Source organism: Rana temporaria, chromosome 3 (genome assembly GCF_905171775.1).
Source record: "Rana temporaria chromosome 3, aRanTem1.1, whole genome shotgun sequence".
In the NCBI taxonomy this organism is placed as follows: domain Eukaryota; kingdom Metazoa; phylum Chordata; class Amphibia; order Anura; family Ranidae; genus Rana; species Rana temporaria.
The window spans coordinates 443,847,481-443,873,129 of record NC_053491.1 but is presented as its reverse complement, the minus strand read 5'-3'; the positions used below and the strand labels follow the sequence as shown (position 1 = coordinate 443,873,129).

General features: G+C 44.9%; 1 protein-coding gene across 1 annotated transcript in view; it reads left to right on the top strand.

Annotated features, from left to right (window-relative positions):
- Positions 1–25,649, top strand: part of LYL1 (LYL1 basic helix-loop-helix family member) — a 51,308-nt gene that overhangs the window by 6,968 nt on the left and 18,691 nt on the right. Inside the window, exon 2 of the mRNA XM_040346505.1 lies at positions 7,799–8,157. Coding sequence (XP_040202439.1) covers positions 7,814–8,157 — 344 coding nt within the window. The 5' untranslated portion in view covers positions 7,799–7,813. The remainder of the gene's footprint in view (positions 1–7,798; positions 8,158–25,649) is intronic.

Here is a 25,649-nt window from a genome sequence, read left to right as displayed (position 1 = left end):
CAATAGAAACAAAGCCAAGTACCGTATTTATCGGGGTATAGCGCGCTCCCGCGTATAGCGCGCACCCCTAAAGTTGCCCCGAATTCCTGTGGAAAAAAGTTTTTTTGTACTTACAGTTTTGGTGTCTTGCACGGCGTCCATCGGCGGCCTCGTCGGGTCCTACGTCCGTCTGCGGCTTCGGGTGTCCTCTTCGTCGGGTCCGGCGTCCTTCTGCGGCGTCCTCGCGTCCTCCCCGCTCGTTTCCCGCGCCGAGTTAAAATACTGCGCCGACATATACCGAGCGCAGTACACTCATGTATCTTCGGGCAGGCTCGGCTACTCTCACACTGACGTCCTGTACGTCCAGGACGTCAGCGCGAGAGGCGCCGAGACTGCCCGAAGATACACGAGTGTACTGCGCTCGGTATATGCTGGCGCAGTATTCAAACTCGGCGCGGGAAAGCGGGTATCGGCGTATACCACGCACCCACGATTTTGCCCTGATTTTCAGGGCAAAATAGTGCGCAGTATACGCCGATAAATACGGTACATGTTTTTGGGGCCCACACAGGATCGGTTTTGACCAATGAAAACGGTCCATCAGACCGTTGTCCTCTAAATATTAGAAAACATTGGGACGATTAAAAAAAAAAAAAATAGGACAACAAGCAGAACTATGTGAATTCCCTGTTTCCTGGCTCAGGCCACATGCAGGGCTTAGGCCACGTGTCAGGAGCCCATGTATTTCTTGTATCTAATCATACACACAGTCATGATGTCATACTGTATATGTTACTATAGAAGCTCCAATATATTCCCCGTTATTGAAAAATGGCAGCATCCCGTAGAAATCAATCAGATAGGGATAGGGATCTGTGTGCATTCCTTCAGTTTTTACAAAAACAGTATATTCTGCATACTCTGGGCTGAAAGAATGCAGACAGATCTCTACGCTTTAAAGGGTACTGTACACCTTTTACTGATGAAGTGACGACTAAAGAATCAAAAAACGCATTGATGGTGTTTAAACCTGTTTTCATGATCAATAAATACCAACCTTTCTGAAAAATCCACTTGGAAGCACCTTTTTATTGATTGGGCGCCTCTGCTAACCACACACTGGTTCCATTTTGTGGCCTTATTCTGTCTACAAGTGAAAAAATCTGCACCCTGCTGCTTCATATTTTCTTGTTACTTCTGTCGAAAAATTAACATTGATTGGACCCCACTAAATTAGAAAATTTAACAAACATTCTTGAGATGAACATTTTTCAACAAAGATAAAAGGGGTCTCTGTGGCGGGTTCGCGGCAAGATCACTTTTATTGGGGGCGGAAGAAGGCCCCCCTCCTTGCTCTCCGGTCATCTCCGCCGCCACCAACGGCTCCGAAGAGCGTCTGCTCCCCTCACAGCCTGGATGCCGAGTGAGGGAAAGATGGCCCCCACTCGGCTCCATAGCATTGGATGGCAGAATCGACGTCCAACGTCACTTCTGCCCAATGGTCTTAAAGGCAGAGGCGTCTCTAGGGGGGGGCCAGAGGGGGCCCTGACCCCCCCAACATTATGCTGTGCCCCACCATGTGCCCCCCCAAAAAAAAATTTTTTTTTTTTTTTTTTTTTTTGGGCCGCCGCTGGAGTAACAGTCTCTCCTGAGAGGGAGAGCGTCCCCAGTCAGCTCTGCGGGGCATTCCTCCCCCCTCCCTCTGCTCGCTGACACTGCATAATGCGAGCGTTCACACAACCACAGCCGCCCGATCTGCTCCTTCCCCTGCATCCTCATTGGCACGGAGAAGAGCGAGTTGCAGAAAGGACTCCATGAGCACTGTGGGGGAGGGGGGCCCAAGCCTTCATCTCAGTTACTGAAAAAACAGACTGATTTCTCCCGTCCTTAGGACAGGAGAACCAGCCTGTAAATTCCGAGAGTGGTGACTGCAAGCTGAGCCAAGTGTCAGTCTATGACACTCTTTTACAGCCCAGCGAGTCTAGCCACCCCCCCCACTCTCCTCACATACGAGCAGGGAGAAATAAAGCTCCTCCTCCTTCTCCTTTCAGTCCCGCCCACACTATCTCGGTGTGCTGTATCTGAAGAGAGGGGATGTGTGTTCAGGAAATATGAAAATCAGCAGCATGTGTGTGAATGATGCCTGAGATTCTAGCCTGGACCGTGGGTATGTGTGTGCACTGCAGACTGCAGTACACTGTAATCACTGAACTGCATTATCTCTATCCCTTCTCTCCACCATCTGTCTCCCTCCCCCTCTCCTGTTCTTTCAAGACATTCACAATTTACTTTCTGTAACGGTCACCACCGTTTACGATATTCCAATCCATCGCCCCACGACAGGTTATCCGACAGTCCGACAGACATCAGACACGACCCATTTAATTTCCCAGAATAAACGAGACAAAACAAGCTCTGGTACTGGCTCCAAAATGAATGAATGAATCCTTTAATGGTAACTTAGCTTTGTTATATACAGTACAAGCATGTTACAGTTAATCACAGGGACAAAGACACACTCCACCCACACATCACACAATGGGGGGGGGCTTCATACACATTCTTTTAGATAATAACATTCCGATGAGTTAATTACTACTTATTACCCAGACGGTCTGGCTCCACATTTAGAGGGGTTAATTACTACAGCTTGACAAGTCACATTCCACATCTTAACAGTGTCATTAGCATACACAATGAACAGGTCTTAGGAGCAGACCTAATTAGCACAATGGACACAAAACAGTATTAGCGTCACACAAAGGAATGTCTAGGAGCAGACTCAATTAACACCTCAAAAGCATGTGTACCCCCATTGAATGAAAACACTCTATTGACCTGTCGGAGTCAGACTTTAACAACTTGTAATATTTCAAGATATCCTGCAATACATGAATTATCAGTAATGTCCCATCTCATGTAATTTATAATTATCATTTCTCAGTCACCCTATGCCCAAAAGGGCATAGTGACGCTGGCACAGGAGTAAACCCCATCCTTCAAAAGTCTCTGGGTGTCACGGTCCATTCTGTTACACTTTCACTTTCAGTTAGGCAGGTAATATACAATGCAATTTTTTTTCCTACATCCACAGATTGCAGGAAAGAAACTTGCATGATTCCCCCATCAACACAAACAGTGCTGACGGGAATATCCCTCCTGCCCAGCAATTGTATTCTATACAGCAACCACTGGTGATAATCATAAGAGAATCTGCTCATTAATGGTTCAAATCTCAGCCAGTTCCTGCTGAACCAGCTGAGATTTAAACTGTCTATGGCTGGTCTTAGCTCTTAGGCAGCCCATACATTGATCACTTTTTTTCATTCAACTATTAGGTTGAATAAAAAAAAAAAAAAAATGATCCAATTCCCCCATCTACACATTATAGGTGGATGGGGGAATCGTCCCAGTGTGGACCAGTGCTGGAACAACCAGAGTTACTGTCCTGTCCCGGCTATTCACAGCGCTGGTCTCTGTCTCCATGGCAGCGGCGGCAGGACATTGGAACCCAGAGCTGGTTACTTTATGGGGCTGATGTACAGGAGGGCCAGCACAATTTGTTGTTAGAGATGGGCTGGGCATGTTCAAAATTCCACATGCCAGAGCCTGCCAGGAAGCCCACACTGCACAGCGCTAATCACAGGCAGTGAGACATTTCCCGGTCCGCAGCTGCACAGATCAGGAAATGTCTCACTGCCTGTGATTAGCGCTGTGGAGTGTCGGCTTCCTGGCGGGATCGGGCATGTGGGATTTCAAACACACCCGAGCCCATCTCTATTGGTTGTAGACAGTTGAGCTCCCTGCAGGTTGCTTAGCAGCAGTGGCGCTTCTCTGACATGCTGATCGTGATGCAATCCAGGTGATGCTCTTAGTCAAATCCTAGTGTTAAATATCAGAGATTTTATTGATCAAAGCCCACACTTTACAGGCATAGAGCCCACATGGCTGCGGAACATACGTTTGATTATATATATATATATGTGGTTGTACTCTTGATGCTAATAAATATTGTGTTTATTAGATCTGACTGGGAGCATCACCTGGATCACATCCCGATCAGCATGTCAACAGAGAAGGTTATACAGCATTACTGCTGCTAGGTGACCAGCTGGGGGCTCAGCTCTCTATAACCAATAGTGCCAGCCTTCTCCTGCATGCACCCATAATGTCACCAGCACTAGGTCCTAATAGACTGCCGCCCCTGCCAAGGAGACAGACGCCAGACCAGCGCTGTCAATAGCAGGGACAGGACAGCTGGGGAACCCCACAGTGGCAGAACACCAGGCCCCGGTGGCAAGACAACCTTTGCAACCCTGAAAGTTCTCCCACTGCTTTGGACCCTTATATTTTCTTGGTGTGCTGGTTTCTTGTTTTCTGCCACCCTGGGGGGCCCCAGTATAGTAGGAAGGGAGCTCACGACAGAACATGTAAAAGGGCCCGTTGTGGGATCATAGTAAAGGGCCCCAGGAGATTTTATATATATATATATATATATATATATATATATATATATATATATATATATATATATATATATATATACTGTATATATATATAAAATTGCATTTTATAGTTGGCCCCCCTACTTTTTTCCCTGTCCCCCCATGTGCCCCCCCTAAATATGAAAGCTGGAGACGCCACTGCTTAAAGGAGACACTGAGGGGCAGATTCTCGTAGAATGGCGTATCTATACGGCGGCGTAGCGTATTCACAAAGCACTTGCCTGTAAAGTTGCGGTGGCGTAGCGTAAATCACGCGGCGGAATTAAAATTTGGCGGGTAGGGGGTGTGTATCATTTAAATGAAGCGCGTCCCCCCGCCGAACGAACTGCGCATGCGCCGTCCCTAAAATATCCCAGTGTGCATTGCTCCAAATGACGTTGCAAGGACGTCATTGGTTTCGACGTGAACGTAATTGACGTCCAGCCCCATTTACGGACGACTTACGCAAACGACGTAACTTTTTAAAATTTCGACGCAGGAACGACGGCCATACTTAACATTGTTGCGCCGCACTTAGGCCACCATATAGCAGGGGCAACATTACGGCGGCAAAAGCCTAACGTAAACATCGTAACTTTACTGCGTCGGCCGCGCGTAGGTTCAGGAATTCGCGTATCTAGCTAATTTGCATACTCAACGCGGAAATCGACGGAAGCGCCACCTAGCGGGCAAAAAAAGTTACAATTACAATCCGACGGCGTAAGAGACTTACGCCTGTCGGATCTAATGGATATCTATGCGTAACTGATTCTAAGAATCAGGCGCATAGATACAACGGGTCGGATTAGGACTTACGATGGCGTACATGGCGCTGCGCCGTCGTAAGTCCTTTGAGAATCTGGGCCTGAGTCTGTAACTCAAAACTGGTAACTGTGGACATTTTTAAACATCGCCAATGGAGATTTTTAAGTGCCAAAGTTTGTTGCCATTCCAAGAGCGGACGCAATTTTGAAATTTACTCAGCGTAACATTATTCACAATATAGAAAAACATTGGGCTAACTTTACTGTTGTCTTATTTTTTAATTCAAAAAAGTGTATTTTTTCCAAAATAATTGCGCTTGTAAGACCACTGCGCACATACAGTGTGACATAAAGTTGGCTGCTGGGCTCTGATGAAGAGGTCTTTGTAGCCTCGAAACGCGTCAGCCGGCAGTGACACACCTTTATCCCCCCCATTTGGAGTGTGGTTCGAGGGGTATCCACTACAGCATTGTCGATAATTCTATTATGATGCTTTCCTTGTGAGTAGTTTTTTATTATATTTTTATTCTATTAAATTGTCAGCGGTAACACACTAGGCTGGTGCACCTTTTTCTTCTCTTCACTTTAGTGTGACATAAAGTATTGCAACAACCGCCATTTTATTCTCTAGGGTGTTAGAAAAAATATATATAATGTTTGGGCGTTCTAAGTAATTTTCTAGCAAAAAAAAAAAGATTTTACCTTGTAAACAACAAATCTCAAAAAGAGGCTTGGTCCTTAACCTCTTGACCACCGCCCCATGTCAAAAAGACGTCCTCTTTTTAAAGTTGAATATCTCGATAACGGCAGCAGCTGCTGCCACAACCGAGATATTCATCTTTTCAGGGGGCGGTGGTGTACACGATAACGGCGGTCTCCGCGGCGGATTCGCCGCGAGATCGCCGTTATCGGTGGCGGGAGAGGGCCCCCCCCCCTCCCGCCGCTCTCCCGCGCCCTCCGCCGCTTAGCGGAGCCGTCGGTAGCGGCGGAGGGGATCGGATGTGTCCGGCAGCTGAGCGGGGACGGGACTGAAGGAGAAAGTCCCGCCCAGCCTCTTAAAGAAACATTTTTTTTTTTGTCATTTGAAAAAATTACATTTTTTTTTTTTTATTTATTTTTTTTGCATTTAAGTCTAATTATGAGATCTGAGGTCTTTTTGACCCCAGATCTCATATTTAAGAGGACCTGTCATGCTTTTTTCTATTACAAGGGATGTTTACATTCCTTGTAATAGGAATAAAAGTGATCAATTTTTTTTTTTTTTTTCAGTGTAAAAAATTATAAAACTAAATAAAAATAAATAAGAAAACCCCAAAAAAATTTTTTAAAGCGCCCCGTCCCGACGAGCTCGCGCGCAGAAGCAAACGCATACGCGAGTAGCGCCCGCATATGAAAACGGTATTCAAACCACACAAGTGAGGTATCGCCGCGATCGTTAGAGTGAGAGCAATAATTCTAGCCCTAGACCTACTCTGCAACTCAAAAAATGCAACCTGTAGAATTTTTTAAACGTCGCCTATCGAGATTTTTAAGGGTAAAAGTTTGACGCCATGCCACGAGCGGACGCAATTTTTAAGCGTGACATGTTGGGTATCATTTTACTCGGCGTAACATTATCTTTCACAATATATAAAAAAATTGGGCAAAATGTATTGTTGTCTTATTTTTTAATTCAAAAAAGTGATTTTTATCCAAAAAAAGTGCGCTTGTAAGACCGCTGCGCAAATACGGTGTGACAAAAAGTATTGCAATGACTGCCATTTTATTCCCTAGGATGTCTGCTAAAAAAAATATATATAATGTTTGGGGGTTCTGATTAATTTTCTAGCAAAAAAATTGTGATTTTCACATGAAGGAGAGAAGTGCCAGAATTCACCTGGTGGGCAAGTGGTTAAAGTGGATGTAATCCGACTCTCATCCTTTCTACACTACTGCCATAGTGCTGATCTATAAGGATATAGATGCCTCCTGCATGTATCCTTACCTGTCAAATGTCTCCCCTCTGTCTGTTATAAGAACTGAAAAACTGCAGATTCTGTGGGTGGGTCTGTTGTCTGGAGCTCTGTGGGTGGAGTCGTGATGTCAGTAGACTCCCCGACCACCTCTACACTCCCCTTACACTAAATTCTGCTATGATCACTAACATCCAGTCAAAATCCAGAAAAGTAACCACATGACTTCAGAAAAGGAGTGGGGGTGGGAATTAAAAAATAATGCTTGTCTGAAGCTAGTGCATAAGATATGTAAATAACCTGTCACTCACAGCAAGGGGGCGGAACGGACTAAGGTTTTTCTCTGTAAGTCCGTTTTATTTCACTGAACAATAAAAGAGGATTGCTCAGAGCTGGATTAACTATGTGTGGCAAGACTGGGCACAGATGATAGGAAATCTTATACTGTACATTGTGACAGCAAAGAAAAATTTTTTTTTTTTGGGGTTTACATCCACTTTAAGTGGTTAAGGATACCTGATGTTTGATAGCAGGCTGTGTAAAGAACCTAGACTGGTCATTAGGTGCTCAGGGGTTCACTGGAAGGATCATTCCTCTGATCTGTTATGCTTCTTCTCAGGTGACCTGTGTGCCCATGTGTCCTACCGATGACAAAAGCATACCTCTGGACTACCCACATGTTACAATGGAAGAAGATGGTAGCCCTGCAGAGAGACAATCTGATGTGACAATCAGTACACCGGTTGCTCACCGTCCATGTGGCTCTCCATCTTCTCCTTCTGAGCCTGCCACAGATGAAAAGCGACCAAAAGATGGACTGCCTGCCCATGTGCCTGTCATCAGCTTGGGACATAGCCGGGTGGCACTGCGGCCAGAACTCACTACTTTACGCCCCGTTCCCCCTCTAATGCTGACACTTCCAGGGATGCGGACACCAATATTTTCTCCACAGTTCCATGCTCACCCCTATCTAACCAGGTAAGATGTACACCTAGAAGACTAAACCTAATTGTAATGTGTGTCATTCAGTAAGGTTGTGGTTGCCTTTGGAAGGTTCTGATTTTCACAACCATTAGTCACAAAATGTTTGGTGCCCTTATTAACATCATTCTGCTAAAGTCACTTCTTTTAGAGAAGTATATCGGTAAATATTTTTCGTAAAAGATAGGCCTCGTACACACGACCGAGGAACTCGTCGTAAATGAAACATCGTTTTCCTCGACGAGTTCCTTATTAGGCTTGTCGAGAATCTTGACAAGCTTTCTTTGCGTACACACTGTCAAGACAAAATCTCGTCGTTCTCAGACGCGGTGACGTACAACACATACGACGGCAGGGGAAGTTCGATTCCACTGGCACAACCCTTGGGGCTGCTTTTGCTAATCTCATGTTACTGCGTGTTAAAGAGGGGGTTCACCCTATAAACATTTTTTTTTTCTAACATTAAAATAAGCATAGTAGCGCGAGCTACAGTATGCCTTTATTTTTATTTTTTGCCCCGTACTCACTGTTTAATCCTATAGTGAAGATTCAGACTCCCCGCGGGGAATGGGCGTTCCTTTACAGAGGGAAGATGATTGACGGCCGGCTATGGCGCGTCACGCTTCTCCGGAAATAGCCGAAATAGGACTTGGCTCTTCACGGCGCCTGCGCCTAGTCTACTCTGGCTATCTTCGGGGAGCGTGACGTGCCATAGCCGGCCGTCAATCATCTTCCCTCTGGATAGGAACGCCCATTCCCCGCGGGGAGTCTGAATCTTCACTATAGGATTAACCCCCCTGGCGGTATCCCCGAGCGTGAATCAGGGTTGATTTTTTCTGCTATAATCGGTATCCCCGAGTCACATTCGGGGTAGATATGCAGAGCCTGCAGCGTGCGCTGGCTTACCTTGTCCTGGATCCAGCGATGTCACCACGCTGTGTGAGCGAGCGGGACCTCGCTCGATTCACACAGCGTCCTCCTGTGCCGCCGATCTCCGTTCCCTGCGACGTTACGACGCACGGGAGCGGAGATCGGCGCCAAATTCAAAAAGGTAAACAAACACTATACATACAGTATACTGTAATCTTATAGATTACAGTACTGTATGTAAAAAAAACACACCCCCCTTGTCCCTAGTGGTCTGCCCAGTGTCCTACATGTCATTTTATATAATAAAAATATTTCTTTCTCCCTGCAAACTGTAGATTGTCCATAGCAGCCAAAAGTGTCCCTTTATGTCAAAAATGGTTTTAGATCAGCTAAAAAACAGCGATAATAAATTATAATCACTTGCAGAATTGTGCGATAGCGATTTGTGGGGAAATTCGTCATAAAAAAAATAATGACAGCGACAATTTTGCAACTGAGAAAATTTCAGTGATTTTGATTTGATTACATTATTGAATAATTTTTATTAGAATTATATAATTATTTGTTATAATTATTTATAATTATTTATTATATTATAATTTATAATTTTGTTTTTAAAAAAATGTCATACCCGGGATGCCTATTAGATTCTTGTTTGGTCAGATTTAAGTGAGTTATTCCTAAGAATTACAGGCATACAATACAAATCACCAAATTTCCTTGCAAATAATTGTACCGCTTTTGGTACGTAATTCCAGACAGAATCATACCGCCAGGGAGGTTAAACAGTGAGTACGGGGCAAAAAAAATAAATAAAGGCATACTGTAGCTCGCGCTACTATGCTTAATTTAATGCTAGAATGTTGTTATTGAGGGTGAACCACCGCTTTAAGTAAAAGTTTGGTAAAAGACGATTCGCGCTTTTCAGTCTGTTACAGCGTGATGAATGTGCTATCTCCATTACAACGCTACTTTTACCGAAGGTGCGCTCCCGTCTCATACTTTATTCTGAGCATGTGCGGGTTTCTAAGCATACACACAAACGTGTTTCTTGTCGAAAACCAGCCCGACGAGGAAGACGACGAAGAAATTGAGACTCCCGACGAGGAAAAAGAGAACTTGTTCTCTTTTTTTCTCGTTGAGTTCCTCGACAGTTTTCTCGATGAAAAACATACACATGACCGTTTTTCTCGGCAAAAAAGCTCTGCCACCAATTTTCTTGATGGATTCTGTCGAGGAAAACGGTCGTGTGTACGAGGCCTAATAGTTCTAAATCCACTCTAGGTAATTGATGGTAGTCCATCCAAAAAGACCAAGTTTGTTGGGTATCGGTCAGGATAGTCGCGGACTTCTCCAGCATTGTAGTGCCTGTTATTCTCTGTTTAACATCTTGGAAATACACAATTGGTTGTTTCCAATCTGATGCCATTGTTTGTTTAGTAGCCAGGAATATGTAGGTTTCCAGCTTTCCTTCTTGTTTGATTTACCTACTAGTAATTTTTTTTACTAGTATTGGCGGTTATCTGCAATTTTTGTCAGGACTGCGATATTTTGGCGGACACATCGTACACTTTTGACACTATTTTGGGACCATTCACATTTATACAGTGAACAGTGCTATAATAATGCACTGATTACTGTATAAATGTGACTGGCAGGGAAGGGGTTAACACTAGGGGGCGATCAAGGGGTTAAATGTGTTCCCTGGGAGCGATTCTTACTGTGGGGAAGGGGACTGACTGGGGGAAGTGACCGATCTGTGTCCCTATATACAAGGGACACAGCATTGGGCTCCTCTCCCTGACAGGACGTGAATGTCTGTGTTTACACACACACAGACATCCACATCCCTGGCTCGGTGACTGCCAATCGCGAGTACCTGGCGGACATCGCAGCCACCAGGCACGCACATCGGCACCCGCATGACACAGCCAGCACAGCTTTTCCGCAATGTGCGCCCTCAGCAGCGCGCAACACGGAAGAAAACAGCAGGACGTCCACCCAGGAGTTCAGGTCCGTGCTGCGGCCGTCTTTCGGCCATAGCGCGGATCTGAAGTGGTTAACATGCATATACCCTTATATAGAAAATAGAGTTGGGCGAACGGTTCGGGCAGAGCAAAAGTTCGGCCCGAACATCATCTGTTCGCCCGTTCGGTGAACACACGAATTTGGGATGTTTGCCTGCCGAGCCCCCTAAAATGCACTGCGCGCTGCACAGTGCATTCTAGGGCCCTAATTGGATGAAGCCATGCACCTGACCGCTGGTCAGGTGCAAAGCTTTGCCAATTATGGCGCAGAGCACCGTCAGAGCCCTGATTGGAGAAAGTGATGATAACTTTGTCCAATCATGGCTCAGTGCTCATTGTCCCACCCCACACTATAAAAGGTTCCTTCCCACAGGGCTCAATTTGCTACTAGCGAGTTAGTTTGTTCACTTATTGTGACTCTGAGTGTAGAATGTCATGTGTTATAGACGATCGGACATTCCGACAACAAAACCGTGTATTTTTTTTCCGACACATGTTGGCTCAAACTTGTCTTGCATACACACGGTCGCACAAATGTTGTTGGAAATTCCGATCGCCAAGAACGGGGTCACATACAACACGTACGACGGCACTATAAAAGGGAAGTTCAATACCAAGTGTGCCACCCTTTGGGCTCCTTCTGCTAATGTCGTGTTAGTAGGAGTTTGGTGAGAGACAATTTGCGCTTTTCAGCCCTTGTGCTTTTCAGTCCGTTACTGCTCTTCAGTTTGATCTCTGTGTGAATATCAGCAGCAAAACAACTTCATTATTCTAGCATTATAAAGAAGAAGAGAATGCGCTGCATTAAACGATTAAAGAAATTTGCAGCGTGACGAATGTGCTATCTCCATTACAAATGCTAATCTTACCAGACCGAGCGATTCCGTCTTGTACTTGATTCAGATGTGTGTCGGAAATTGTCTACACACGCTCGGAATTTACGAGAACACATTTTCTTGTCGGAAAATTTGAGATCCAGCGATCAAATTTTTGTTGTCGGAAATTACGACAGCAAATGTCTGATGGAGCCTGCACATGGTCGGAATTTCCCATCAAACGTTTGTTGTCGGAAATTCTGAGCGTGTGTGCGCGGCATTAGTGTAGTGTTACGCCGCGTACACACGATCAGACATTCCGACATGTCATGAACGGGTCCCCTACCACAGTAAATGTACTGTGGCAGGGCAGCAAGTGGTTAAATTGGCAAACAATGTTTTTTGACCACAGCGTTTTGCAGATAGACATTTTTTTTTCATGTTAGTCACAGTCAGTAGGCAGTTTTTTGTAATGGACATTGTGAAATAGTAAGAATGAGTCCAGATAAGTGTGACAGGTCCGTTTACACCCATCGATTAAAGCGGGAGTTCACCCATAAAAAATGTTTTACCCTTAGATTGATGCTCATTTTGTCTAGGGGAATCGGCTAGTTGTTTTAAAATCAAAGCTGTGCTTACCGTTGTAGAGAGCGATCTTCTCCGCCGCTTCCGGGTATGGTCTTCGGGACTGGGCATTCCTATTTGATTGACAGGCTTCCGACGGTCGCATCCATCGCGTCACGAGTAGCCGAAAGAAGCCGAACGTCGGTGCGGCTCTATACTGCGCCTGCGCACCGACGTTCGGCTACTTTCGGAAAATCGTGACGCGATGGATGCGACCGTCGGAAGCCTGTTGGAAGACTGTCAATTAAAATAGGAACGCCCAGTCCCGCAGCCCATACCCGGAAGCGGCGGAGAAGATCGCTCTTTACAACGGTAAGTACTGCTTCAATTTTAAAACAACTAGCCGATTCCCCTAGACAAAATGAGCAGGAATCTAAGGTTAAAAAATGTTATTTCCGGGTGAACCTCCACTTTAAGTCCACCTGAAAAACTGATAGGAACGGCCGTGGGAAAAGGGGCCTAATTAGAGTGGTGCCCATCTTCACTGCCAACCCCAGAACCTGGACAGGAGAGGCGGCAGGGGCGGGGGGCGGGGATTTAGTGGAACTGATCTGTATTTTCCTCCTGCAGGAGCTGAAAGTAGGCTTCTCCTCCCCTCCCTCTCGCTGACATTCAGCTGCCAGAGGAAAGAAAATACAGGGGATTGATACCAATATTTGCCACCCCTCCTGTCTCTCTTTCTGCTGCCCGGGTCCTTCATTGTTTTAGAATGGACTTCTGGGGAAAAGGCCGGTAAATATGTCACACATGCATGTGTGTTGGAGCTTTGAGGTGCACACCCTAATGCAGGGTGTCCAAACTGTTTTCAAAGAGGGCCAGATTTGATGAAGTGAACATGCGTGGAGGCCGACCATTTTTGCCTGACATTCTTTGAACCATTAAAATTCAGTCTAAGTGTGTTTGTCCGAGTACTAATACACTGCCCAACAAGAATTCTCCTGCCTTTGTGGCCGTGTGTGGTGGAGAGTTGAGCTTGGGCGTGTTATTTGTATCTATCTATATATCTATAGATATAGATATCTATATAGATATATATCCTTTGTGGCCCCAATGAATCCCTGAGCCCCGCTCAACACTAAGGATGAGCTCGGAGTGTTATTTTATGTATACCTTATTTATCGGCATAAAACACGCATCTTCACTTTAAGAGGGAAATTTCAGGGGGAAAAAAACTATTTTAAATAAAGAACTGTGAAGCAAAATAAGGGTCAGTGACCATGAATGCAGCCTCCCCATTGCCATGAATGCAGCCTCCCCATTGCCATGAATGCAGCCTCCTTATTGCCATGAATGCAGCCTCCCCATTGCCATGAATGCAGCCTGATCCATGCCCATTTGCAGCCTCGGAGTGGACAGGGAGGGGACCGGACGAGCGCTAACAGATCACATGCAGGAGAATATTCTGTTTTCTTGGCGCCCTCTTTAATACCAAGTCCTGCCTTCTATGATAGACAGAACAGTCGTCCAATGGCAGCTCAGGAGACAGAACTTCCTAGTACAGATGCCGCTGAGTAAGCGCTTGTTATGTCCGCTCCCTGTCCCCTCTGAGGTAGCGCCGATAAATACAGTATATGGGCCAGATTCACATAGGTTAGCGGATCTTTAGATCCGCGTAACCTATGTGATTTAAGATCCGGCGCTGCAAGTTTTTGAGGCAAGTGGGTAATTCACAAAGCACTTACCTCAAAACTTGTGGCGGCGTATCGTAAATCCCCCAGCGGAATTCAAATTCCGCGGCTAGGGGGAGTGTACTATTCAAATCAGGCGCGTTCCCGAGCCGATCGAATAGCGCATGCGCCTTCCGCAAATTTACCCAGCGTGCATTGCGCTAAATGACGTCGCAAGGACGTCATTGGTTTAGACGTGAACGTAAATGGCGTCCAGCCCCATTCACGGACGAGTTACGCAAACGACGTAAAATGTTTAAATCGCGACGCGGGAACGACGGCCATACTTAACATTGGCTGCGCCTCATAGACCCAGGGGTAACTATCCTCCGGAAAAAGCCGAACGCAAACGACGTAAAAAAAAAAGCGCCGGGCGGTCGTTCGTTTCTGAATCGGCGTATCTCCTCATTTGCATATTTGTCACATAAATAAACCGAAACGCCACCTAGCAGCCGGCCTGGAATTGCACCCTAAGATCAGAACCTGTCGGATCTTAGGCATATCTATGCGTAACTGATTCTATGAATCAGTCGCATAGATACGACCGACGAAACTCAGAGATACAACGGTGTATCAGGAGATACACTGTCGTATCTCTATGTGAATCTGGCCCAGTATATATCTTTAGTAGCCCAGGGGCCGCAAAAGATATATATATACAAATTACCAGGGGGGCCACATTAAACCGGAACAAGGGCCGCATTCGGCCTGCGAGCCGGACTTTGGACATGCCTGCCCTAATGCAATAGGCTGCGCACACCTATGAGTCTGCAAGAAGTTGCAGCCTCAGCATTAAGTTAGGCATGCATTTGTCTTAGAAAGTATCTCACCAAGAATGAATTGCAGAGGATGCTTGTCACTGGACTTCTGGGAAAAGCAATGACTCAAGCAGGAAATGAGGTTTCTGGGGACATCCCGTACACAGCAGAGTACAGAACACTGCCATGGTTGTAGGGAGGCAAATTTGCATTTTTGAGCAATCTTAGATAATTATAGCTGTCTACAGATTTCTTTCACTGTTACGATTCCACAGTTCTTCTTTTGCAGGACATGGCACAACTTATTCCATAAATAAGTTTACCTTATGTACAGTATTAGATCTCGGTATGTTACTAAGGGCTCATTCATACTATAACACATGGTATAATGTGCTCTGTGACCCGCATATTGAGGTTCATTACTGCAACGCACTGTAGATGTGCAATGCAAGTTAATTGCACCCCAACGCACCTCTTGTTTATTGCAGGGCGCTGCAATATGATGTGAATTGGTTTTACTGTAATAAGGAAACCCCAATGACTTTTAAGTGGATGTAAACCCCAATTTTTTTTATGTCACAATGTAGAGAATAAGATTTCCCATCATCTGTGCCCAGTATTGCCACACAGAGTTAATCCAGCGCTGAGCAATCCTCTTTTTATTGTTCAGTGAAATAAAACAGACTTCCAGATAAAGACCAAATTCCTTGCTTGAGTGACAGGTTATTTACATATCTTGTGCACTAGCTTGCAGACATGCACAGCTTCTGTAAAGTGCACAATTCACATCCCCCTCCCCTCTCCTCCTCTCCTCTTCCGTCCAGCTCTCCCAGGATTGGCTGTCTTTCCTGTGTTTTGATTAAATGTTTACAAAATATGGGGTGATCCACAGTTCAGTGTAAACAGCCATCAGAATATACATAGACAATAAGTTGTGCTTGTCTGCAAGCTAGTGCACAAAATATGTAAATAACCTGTCACCCAAGGACTTTGGTCTTTATCTGGAAGTCTGTTTTATTTCACTGAACAATAAAAAGAGGATTGCTCAGCGCTGGATTAACTCTGTGTGGCAAGACTGGGCACAGATGATAGGAAATCTTATTCTCTACATTGTGACATTAAACATTTTTTTTGGGGGTTTACATCCACTTTAAGTACATCTATGGCCAAAAACAAAAATTGTTATATATTTCAGTTAACTGGCCCCTAGTGCTGCAATGTTTTTCTTTTTTCAGGCTAAAAACATTTTCAGCAAGTTTAGAAAATATCTGTTGATCTTGTCAGAAATGTAGTGTCCGTGTCACTTTCTGTGAGATAAACAGATAGCAAAACAATCTACAGCAGCGGCAGCCAGTCCCTAAGGGGCGCAGGGGCACTGCCCCCCTAATTTCTATGCTGGGTGCCGGACTCATAGGTCTTTATGAGTTTTTTTTGGAAGCACATGATTGGCTTCAAAAGGGTTGGGCTCGGGCGCAGAGTGCTGAACCCCAAACCCACCCACTTATGACATTAGCAAATCAATTTTCGCTATTGTCTTCCGGCTTCTCCTCCCAGCCAATCAGGGCGGGAAGCATATCTTAAAGCGGAGTTCCACCAAAAAAAAAAAAAACTTTGCATAAATCTACAGCATTGTGCATAAGCAAAAACATTTTTAATTTATTTATTTTTTACTCACCCCTTCAGCACTGTTGCTATGTTGTCCTGTGTATTCTGCCACTTCCTCTCTGTGGCGCCCGACATCATTTCCCTTGGCGTCCGTGCTCGCTGGTGCTCCTGGGAGATGTGTGTCATCATTTCCCAGGAGTCAGTGGGCATCGCCGAGGGCTTCATTGCCATCACAACTGGGCGGGCACTTCCAACGCCGCCGCCTGTTGTGATCGCAACGTCTGAAGTGTACGATGTGCGAGCCATTGATACTGCGCATGCGCAACAACAGGCGGTGCTTGCTGGTCACTCAGCTGGATCGTGTGCTGGGAAGATAGTGCTTGTGGGTTTCACATGTCCACATGCAATATGGAAAATGGCATCAAGGCAGAATAAAAGATATCTTTGTTTGTGAAATCGGCAATCAATCAATAAGTAAAATGTGAGTAATTTCACTAGGAAGTCTAATGACAGGCCATTCCCGCTGAAACTTTATTATTGCTTGTAAATATGTAAGATACCTTTAAGAAAGTGATGCATTGTGGGACAGCAAGTAGCAGGAGATTTGGACTCCACTGACTCTTAGGAGAAACAGACTACACTCCCCACAATGCCCTGCGTCACTTGAACATGTGACACCTCCGCACAGACTTATGGGGGAGGTTACTTAAGGAGAGGGAGGGGCTGTTTTCGCTCTCTCGGGACCTGCATTCTTCTCCTCTGCGGAGCTGCTGACACAACACAGTTGTGCTGCTAGGGCAGAAGCCTGGTCCTAAACCCACCGAGGGACCAGCCATCCAGAAGGAAGCAAGACTCCAGTATCCAGCCAGTGTTTCCGGAGATAGAAGAGGCAGCCCAGCTGACAACTGAAGCAGTGGAGTGCCCTCGTCCAGGATCCTTTTCATGCGGAGCAGTGTTTTACCAACGCGCCTTCTGAGGAGAATTCAGGCGTATCGGCCTGTCGGGTGAGAGAGCACAAGCTCAACTCCTACTTCCCCTTCAGACAGACACCTTAGTGCCACCTCGCAGGCCGGAGACACATGTTGGCCTCCCGCTGAGACTTGGAGGCCTTATTAACCGTTTAAGTGTTCATAGAAGTGACTGACGCTGACGAGCGATCAGTTCACCAACATTTACTTTTTCCAGATACTCTGTTGTGTAGCTTTGGATTATAAGTTTAACGTGCACCAACCGGCCGCAACGTGAGCTCTAATTGTTTACAGGACTGCCCGCTAGAGGGCGCTCGCAAGCATAGACTGCCTAGTTTAGTTAAGTGAATGGTATCATTCTTTAGTTTAGGCCTTTAACTGCTGATACTAATTGCTGATTCCAGTAAGGGCCCTTACTAAATCACAGTGAGTCATTACCTGCCAGTTGCTTGCTTGTGATGTAAATCTAAGCCTGTTTGCTAAATTCACATAAAGTAAACTTGTCTTTTCTGATTTAAATATATCAGCTGTGTGGAGTGTATTTTCTAGTCTGGAGGGACCATCCAAAGAAAACAGGTAATACTATTGCCATATTGTGTGCCTGCTATTGTGACTCCAGCCAAACAGAGGTCACAATACCCTGCAATACCAGACTTCTGATGTGTCAAGGGAGGGTTCGAGTAAATTAAATAGGGGTGAGCCAAGTCAAACAGAGTAGATCCCAAAACAAACCAGCGGCTCCTTCGGGGTAAGCGCTACAACAAAAACAAATTTTCCTGAAAAAAATAAAAATAAGCAGTTGGAACTCTGCTTTAAGACCAGATTAGTCGGGAGGAGAAGCCGTGGATGGGGTGAGTGTGGACCTGGTGGGGAATTTGAAGCACCAGCCACCACTGATTCCCTATATAATGGAGGTGGACAGAGGCAGACATGTTTGAAGTCCAATATTCAAAACAGTGAAATAAAATATATATACAAAAGTGCATATATGAGAATTCACAGTAGCACAACAATAATCACCTAATCAATTCAGCGCTCAATACAAAAATAAAAGTGAAAAAAATATATATATACATATTTTATGTAAAATCAAAATATAAAAAAAACAAAAAGGAGAAAATGTCCAATAACAGTCCTCTTACCTTTGACCAACGAAATTCATACAGAATAATAATTCTTAGTGATATCCTAATTAGGAAAAACACCAAAAGAAATCCACCACTGCCGTGTATCACATCCAACCCACTCTGATCCGATGGCAACTCACCAAATCCTATTTCCTACCATTTTCATGGTTAGGCTAATACACCATAAGAATTAGTTGTTAAAAGATTCCTTAGTAAGCCAATCCACTTCTCCACCACTCTTGCAATAAAGGTGCACATCTATAGGTAAACATAAAAAATAAAGGGTCCACTAGCGTAAAATTGTCAAAGTACAATTTTTTATCTAAAACCAGTATCCAATCCACTCACATGTAAAACATTGTGTATCAAACATTGTACAGATCATGGCATTGTAAAGGGATCCCCTTCAGTCTCACCACCTCCACGCTGGCTGATACCAATTACAATCGCTCTCACAACGTTGATGCGATGATTCCGGTTGCCGTACAGTCACGTTCAGGCGCGTTTCGTCACTTCCGACTTCGTCAGAGGGTGCTTGCTAAGGAATGTTTGAACAACTGATTCTTATGGTGTATTAGCCTAACCATGAGAATGATAGGAAATTGGATTTGGTGAGTTGCTGTCTGATGGGAGTGGGTCGGATATGACACACAACGGTGGTCGATTTCTTTTGGTGTTTTTCCTAATTAGGATATTACTGTTAATCAGGGCTTTTTTTCAGGGGGAACTTGGGGGAACTCAGTTCCACCACCTCTGGCTCAGACCCTTTGGTGCCTGCTCACCACAATCACTTGTAAACACAGAAGTCTGGTTTTTGTGTTTACAAGTTACAGCTCTGCACTCTGTGTGTAACCCCCTGAACTCTACACTATGGGCCAGATTCAGGTAGACTTACGATGGGCGTATCAGTAGATACGCCGTTGTAAGTCCGAATCCGTGCCGTCGCAACTTTAAGCATATGCTCAAACTGAGATACTCTTAAATGTTGCTAAGATACGGCCGGCGTAAGTCTCCTACGTCGTTGTATCTTAACTGCATATTTACGCTGGCCGCTAGGGGCATGTATGCTGATTTACACCTAGAATATGTAAATCAGCTAGATACGCGAACGTACGCCCGGCCGTCACAGTACAGATACGCCGTTTATGTATGTATTTCCCGGCGTATAGTTACAGCTGATATTTCGTGGCGTATAGATAGACTTGCCATGTTAAAGTATGGCCGTCGTTCCCGCGTCAAATTTTGTATTTTTTTTTTTCGTAAGTCGTCCGTGAATAGGAAAGGACGTAACTCACGTCTACGTTCAAAAAATGACGTCGGTGCGACGTCATTTTGCGCAAAGCACGGCGGGAAATTTCGAAACGGAGCATGCGCATTTTAATCAGGCGCAGGGACGCGCTTCATTTAAATGAATCACGTCCCCTACCCGCCCAATTTGAAATACGCGCCGAGAAATACACTACGCCGCCGTAACTTACGGCGCAAAATCTTCCTGGATTCGAAATTCCGCCAGGTAAGATACGGCGGCGTAGCGTATCTCTGATACGCTGCGCCAGGGTAAATGACTGTGAATCTGGCCCTCTGTGTGTAACCCCCTGAACTCTACACTATGTATGTAATGCAATCCTGGTATTGAATGCCCCTTTAAGACCCTTCTACTGTTTGTGAAATCTGAATGGGGTCGTGGTTGAGTTCCTGCACCTGTTTTTTAAGAAAAAAAAGCTCTGCTGTTAATTATTATTCTGTATGAATATCGTTGGTCAAAGAGGACTGTTATTGGACATTTTCTTCTTTTTGTTTTTCATATTTTGATATTTTTATCACTTTTATTTTTGTATTGCGCACTGAATTAATTAGATGTTATTCTTGCGCTACTGTGAACTCTCATATAAGCACTTTTGTTTATATATTTTATTTCACTGTTTTTAATATTTATGTTTCTCAGTAGTAGTATTGGTTACAATTATTTACTATTATTTAGAGCCCAGGAGATCCATATTATCTACAATGTTTGAAGTCCAACCTGGGTAACAAGCATAATACAGTGGAGGAGTAAATGTAGCTATGAAGGGTCAGGAAATGTGTTTCTTTGCTAGATTACCAGGTGAAAAATTTGGGAAAATTATGAAAAAAGAAGACTAATGCAACCAGCATATGTAAGGACTTGTTAGCTGCAATATATAAAATTTTTGTGCTTGGATTTAGATATACTTTATTGACACGGTAACCATAAAAGTACACATGACTTACATATGACTACCTATTCTGTAGACATAAAGATGGCTGCGTGAATGTAAAAATGTTTTCAATAATCTGGTCTTTTTTTTTTTTTTTTTTTTTTATGTTCAAATGGAAATGCAAATTATAGGACGGTTTGGAAATGTTGAATTCATCTTTAGTGTGGTTGTAACAATTGCAATGGCAAGGAGAAGTATGTGAACCCCTTGGGATTGACTGTTTTCTGCAGTAATTTTCCATGAAATGTGATCTAAACCCCATCTAAGTCACAACAATAGACAGACACAATGGGCTCCATTCACTAAAGCAGATCGCGTGCGATATTTAGGTGTCTGGACACAATGCTGTTTTGCGGTATTTACAGCAAAGCGCTAAAAACGCTCGGTAAATAGCGCATGAAAAGACATTAACCACTTAACCCCCGGACCATATTGCTGCCCAAAGACCAGAGCACTTTGTGCGATTCGGCACTGCGTCGCTTTAACTGACAATTGCGCGGTCGTGCGACGTGGCTCCCAAACAAAATTGGCGTCCTTTTTATCCCACAAATAGAGCTTTCTTTTGGTGGTATTTGATCACCTCTGCGGTTTTTAGTTTTTGCGCTATAAACAAAAATAGAGCGACAATTTTGAAAAAAAAATGAATATTTTTTACTTTTTGCTATAATAAATATCCCCCAAAAATATATTAAAAAAACAGTTTTTTTCCTCAGTTTAGGCCGATACGTATTTTTCTACATATTTTTCGTAAATAAAAATCGCAATAAGCGTTTATTGATTGGTTTGCGCAAAAGTTATAGCATTTACAAAATAGGGGGAATTTTTATGGCATTTTTATTAATATTTTTTTTTTACTAGTAATGGCAGCGATCAGCGATTTTTTTTCGGTACTGCGACATTATGACAGACACTTCGGACACTTTTGACACATTTTTGGGACCATTGGCATTTTTATAGCGATCAGTGCTATAAAAATGCATTGGATTACTATAAAAATGCCACTGGCAGGGAAGGGGTTAACACTAGGGGGCGGGATAGGAGTTAAGTGTGTTCCCTGGGTGTGTTCTAACTGTAGGGGGGTGGCCTCACTAGGGGAAATGACCGATCTTCTGTTCATACATTGTATGAACAGAAGATCAGCATTTCCCTCCCTGACAGGACCGAGAGCTGTGTGTTTACACACACAGCTCCCGGTCCCCGCTTTGTAACGAGCGATCGCGTGTGCCCGGCTGCGATCGTGCACGCCGGGCACGCGCACGGGAGTCGGGAGCGAGCGGGGGGCGCGCGCCTCCGGCGGCGAGCGCGCCCCTAGTGGCCTGTGCGAGAGCCGACGTATAGCTACGTGCTCTCGCCTGTGCGTTAATTAAGTAGTGGTCAAGGCATGTGGTATTTAAAGAGGAAGTAAACCCTCTAATACATTTCTTTAAAAAAACAACATGCAAGAGAAAGGCATAATGAGCTAGTATGCATAGCATACTAGCTCATTATGAATTACTTACCTGAGATCGAAGCCGCCAAAGCGACTCTCGTTCCTCTCCTCCGCCCCCGCCATGATACCCGAGTGACTTCCGGGTATCGCGGATCCGGAGCTCTGATTGGCCACAGCCACGAGGAGGTCATTCCGGCGCATGCACGGGAGCCGTCAGTGATGGCACGATCGACCTTCACTAATGGCACGCTCAGTGCGCCTGTGCCGTTGTCTAAGACATCGGTGCAGTCTTTTCTGCAAATATCTCCTAAACTGTGTAGGTTTAGGAGATATTTGTTGCACCTACAGGTAAGCCTTAATCTAAGCTTACCTGTAGGTTAAAGTGGTTGTAAAGGGTTTACAACCACTTTAAGGAATGTAAAAATATAATGGCCTATTTTGAGTAGTCTTTGGCTTTTTGGATCAGTTCTCTCAACAATAATGCACAGAAACCTAAATATGGAAATTATTGGGGTTGATTTACTTAAAGTATAACTAAAGGAAAAACTTTTTTTTAATTTTGAATAAAGTGGAGAGGGATTAGAACGCCTATCAGGTTTATAATGCTGTATGTGCCACCTTGTTGCCAGAGACCACAGTGAGTAGCTGAAGCAAGTACCGGAGCAGCATTCTCACCAACCGGGGACAGTGAAGAATCAGGAAACTTCAGCAGGTGCCAAGTCAGGGACCCAAAAATATAAAGTGATTCAGCGCTGGAAAAATATAAATGCAAATAAAACTAGATATGCAAGCCAGCACTGCAGATATAATCCAAAAAATATCTCAAAGTGAATGAGTAAATAATTAGTGCAGCGCAAGTGAATAAATATAAAATACAAAATTATATCACAATAATTCAAACTATTTAAATAAAGTCCATAAAGTGCAAAGTGATAAAGGTGCTCCAAAAAACACAATAGTGATAAATAGTGCAGAAATCTTCGTCAGATCTGTGACCCATAGGACAGGATTATCCTCCACCAAGGCTAATGGGTGGCCTCTCACCTCAACACTTCGACCTGTGGCTAGGTCAAAGGGCAAAAAGAAAATTCTCCTCAGAATAGTAATCAGCTTAAATGGGCACAACTCCGAATCGACCACCAGATGGAACCAGCGAGTAATATGCAAGGCAACACTCTCTTCGGAAGAAGAGTGTGAGGATGCTGTGTGCCGAGTTGTAATTGTTATATGGGAGAGTGTTGCCTTGCATATTACTCGCTGGTTCCATCTGGTGGTCGATTCGGAGTTGTGCCCATTTAAGCTGATTACTATTCTGAGGAGAATTTTCTTTTTGCCCTTTGACCTAGCCACAGGTCGAAGTGTTGAGGTGAGAGGCCACCCATTAGCCTTGGTGGAGGATAATCCTGTCCTATTTTGTATTTTTAGTTTTATTCACTTGCGCTGCACTAATTATTTACTCATTCACTAAGTCAGGGACCCAGCCAGCGGGGTGACACTTGAGGAGTATCTGGAGAGCCAAGCCAGGGACTCAGCAGGGAAGCGGGGGTGACGCTTGAGGAAGACACTAAAGTAAGAGGATTAGAAGAGCTCACGGGATTCAGTGGCAGTAAATCAGCAAGTCTAGTAAGAGAGACTGGGAGCTCAGTGGGCTGAGAATCTACAAGAAGTGACTGTATAAAAGTAAAGGAGTTTGTTACAAATTGTGTTCTAAGACTGTTGGCATAAGAAGTTGCATGGCTGTCTACCTATAGAAGTCTCGGAGTCTGCCAATTGACATTGCAACTTAAAGCGGTAGTTCACCCTCAGTGTCAACATTGTACCATAAAATCAGGCATTGTAGCGCGAGCTACAGTATGCCTGTCTCAAATTTTTTATCCCCGTACTCACAGTGTACTGGTACATTGTAGATTCCGACTCCCGCGGGGAATGGGCGTGCCTATGGAGAGGGAGGATGATTGACGGCCGGCTCTGGCACGTCACGCTCCCCGAAGACAGCCGGAGTAGGTTTCGGCTTTTCACGGCGCCTGCGCACAGGCTATGCGCAGGCGCCGTGAAGAGCCAAGCATATTTCGGCTATTTCCGGAGAAGCGTGACGCGCCAGAGCCGGCCGTCAATCACCTTCCGTCTGGATTGGAACGCCCATTCCCCGTGGGCAGTCGGAATCGTCTATGTACGATTACACAGTGAGTACGGGGATAAAAAATTCGAGACAGGCATACTGTAGCTCGCGCTACAATGCCTGATTTTATGCTAGAAGAATTTTTATTTATTTTTTCTTGTTTATAGGGTGAACCCCCGCTTTAACCACTTCCATACCAGGCACTTTCCTTCCCGCCCAAGCCAATTTTCAGCTTTCAGCACTGTCGCACTTTGAATGGCAATTGCGCGGTCGTGCGACGTGGCTCCCAAACAAAATTGGCGTCCTTTTTTCCCCACAAATAGAGCTTTCCTTTGGTGGTATTTGATCACCTCTGCAATTTCTTTTTGCGCAACAACTAAAAAAAGACTGAAAATTTTGAAAAAAAAATAAGTTTTTATTTTTTTCTGTTAATTTTTTTGTAAATAAGTAAGTTTTCTCTTTCAATTACGGGCACTGATATGGCGGCACTGATGGGCACCGATGAGATGGCACTGATGGACATCGATGAGGTAGTACTGACGGGCACAGATGAGGTGGCACTGATTGGCGGCGCTGGTATGCAGCACTGATGGGCACACATAGGTGGCACTGACGGGCACACATAGGCGGCACTGATGGGCACACATAGGCGGCACTGATGGGCACTCATGGGCGGCACTGATGGGCACTCATGGGCGGCACTTATGGGTGGCACTGATGGATACTTATGGGTGGCACAGATGGACACTGATAGGTGGGCACTGGGCATGGATGGGCACTGTGGGGTGGCACTGATGGACACTGTGGGGTGGCACTGATGGACACTTGGGGTGGCACTGATGGACATTGTGGGGCAGCACTGATCTACCCATGTTGCCAGTCAGTGCCCATTTGTGGGCACTGATTGGCATCTTTTTTTTTTTTAAAAGCTTTTTTTTTTTTTTAAGACTTTTTTTTTTTTTTTTTTTTAATGCTTTTTTTTTTAATTTGCCCTTCCCTGGTGGTCCAGGGTGGGCTTCCCTGGTGGTCCAGTGTGGCGATCCGAGGGGGGGCTGCGCTGATAAACAATCAGCGTGAACCCCCCCTGTCAGGAGAGCCGCCGATCGGCTCTCCTATACTCGTGTCTGTCAGACGCGAGTGAGGAAGAGCCATCAACGGCTCTTCCTGTTTACATCGTGATCAGCCGTGGTTGGACACGGCTGATCACGTGGTAAAGAGTCTCCGCCGGAGGCTCTTTACCGAG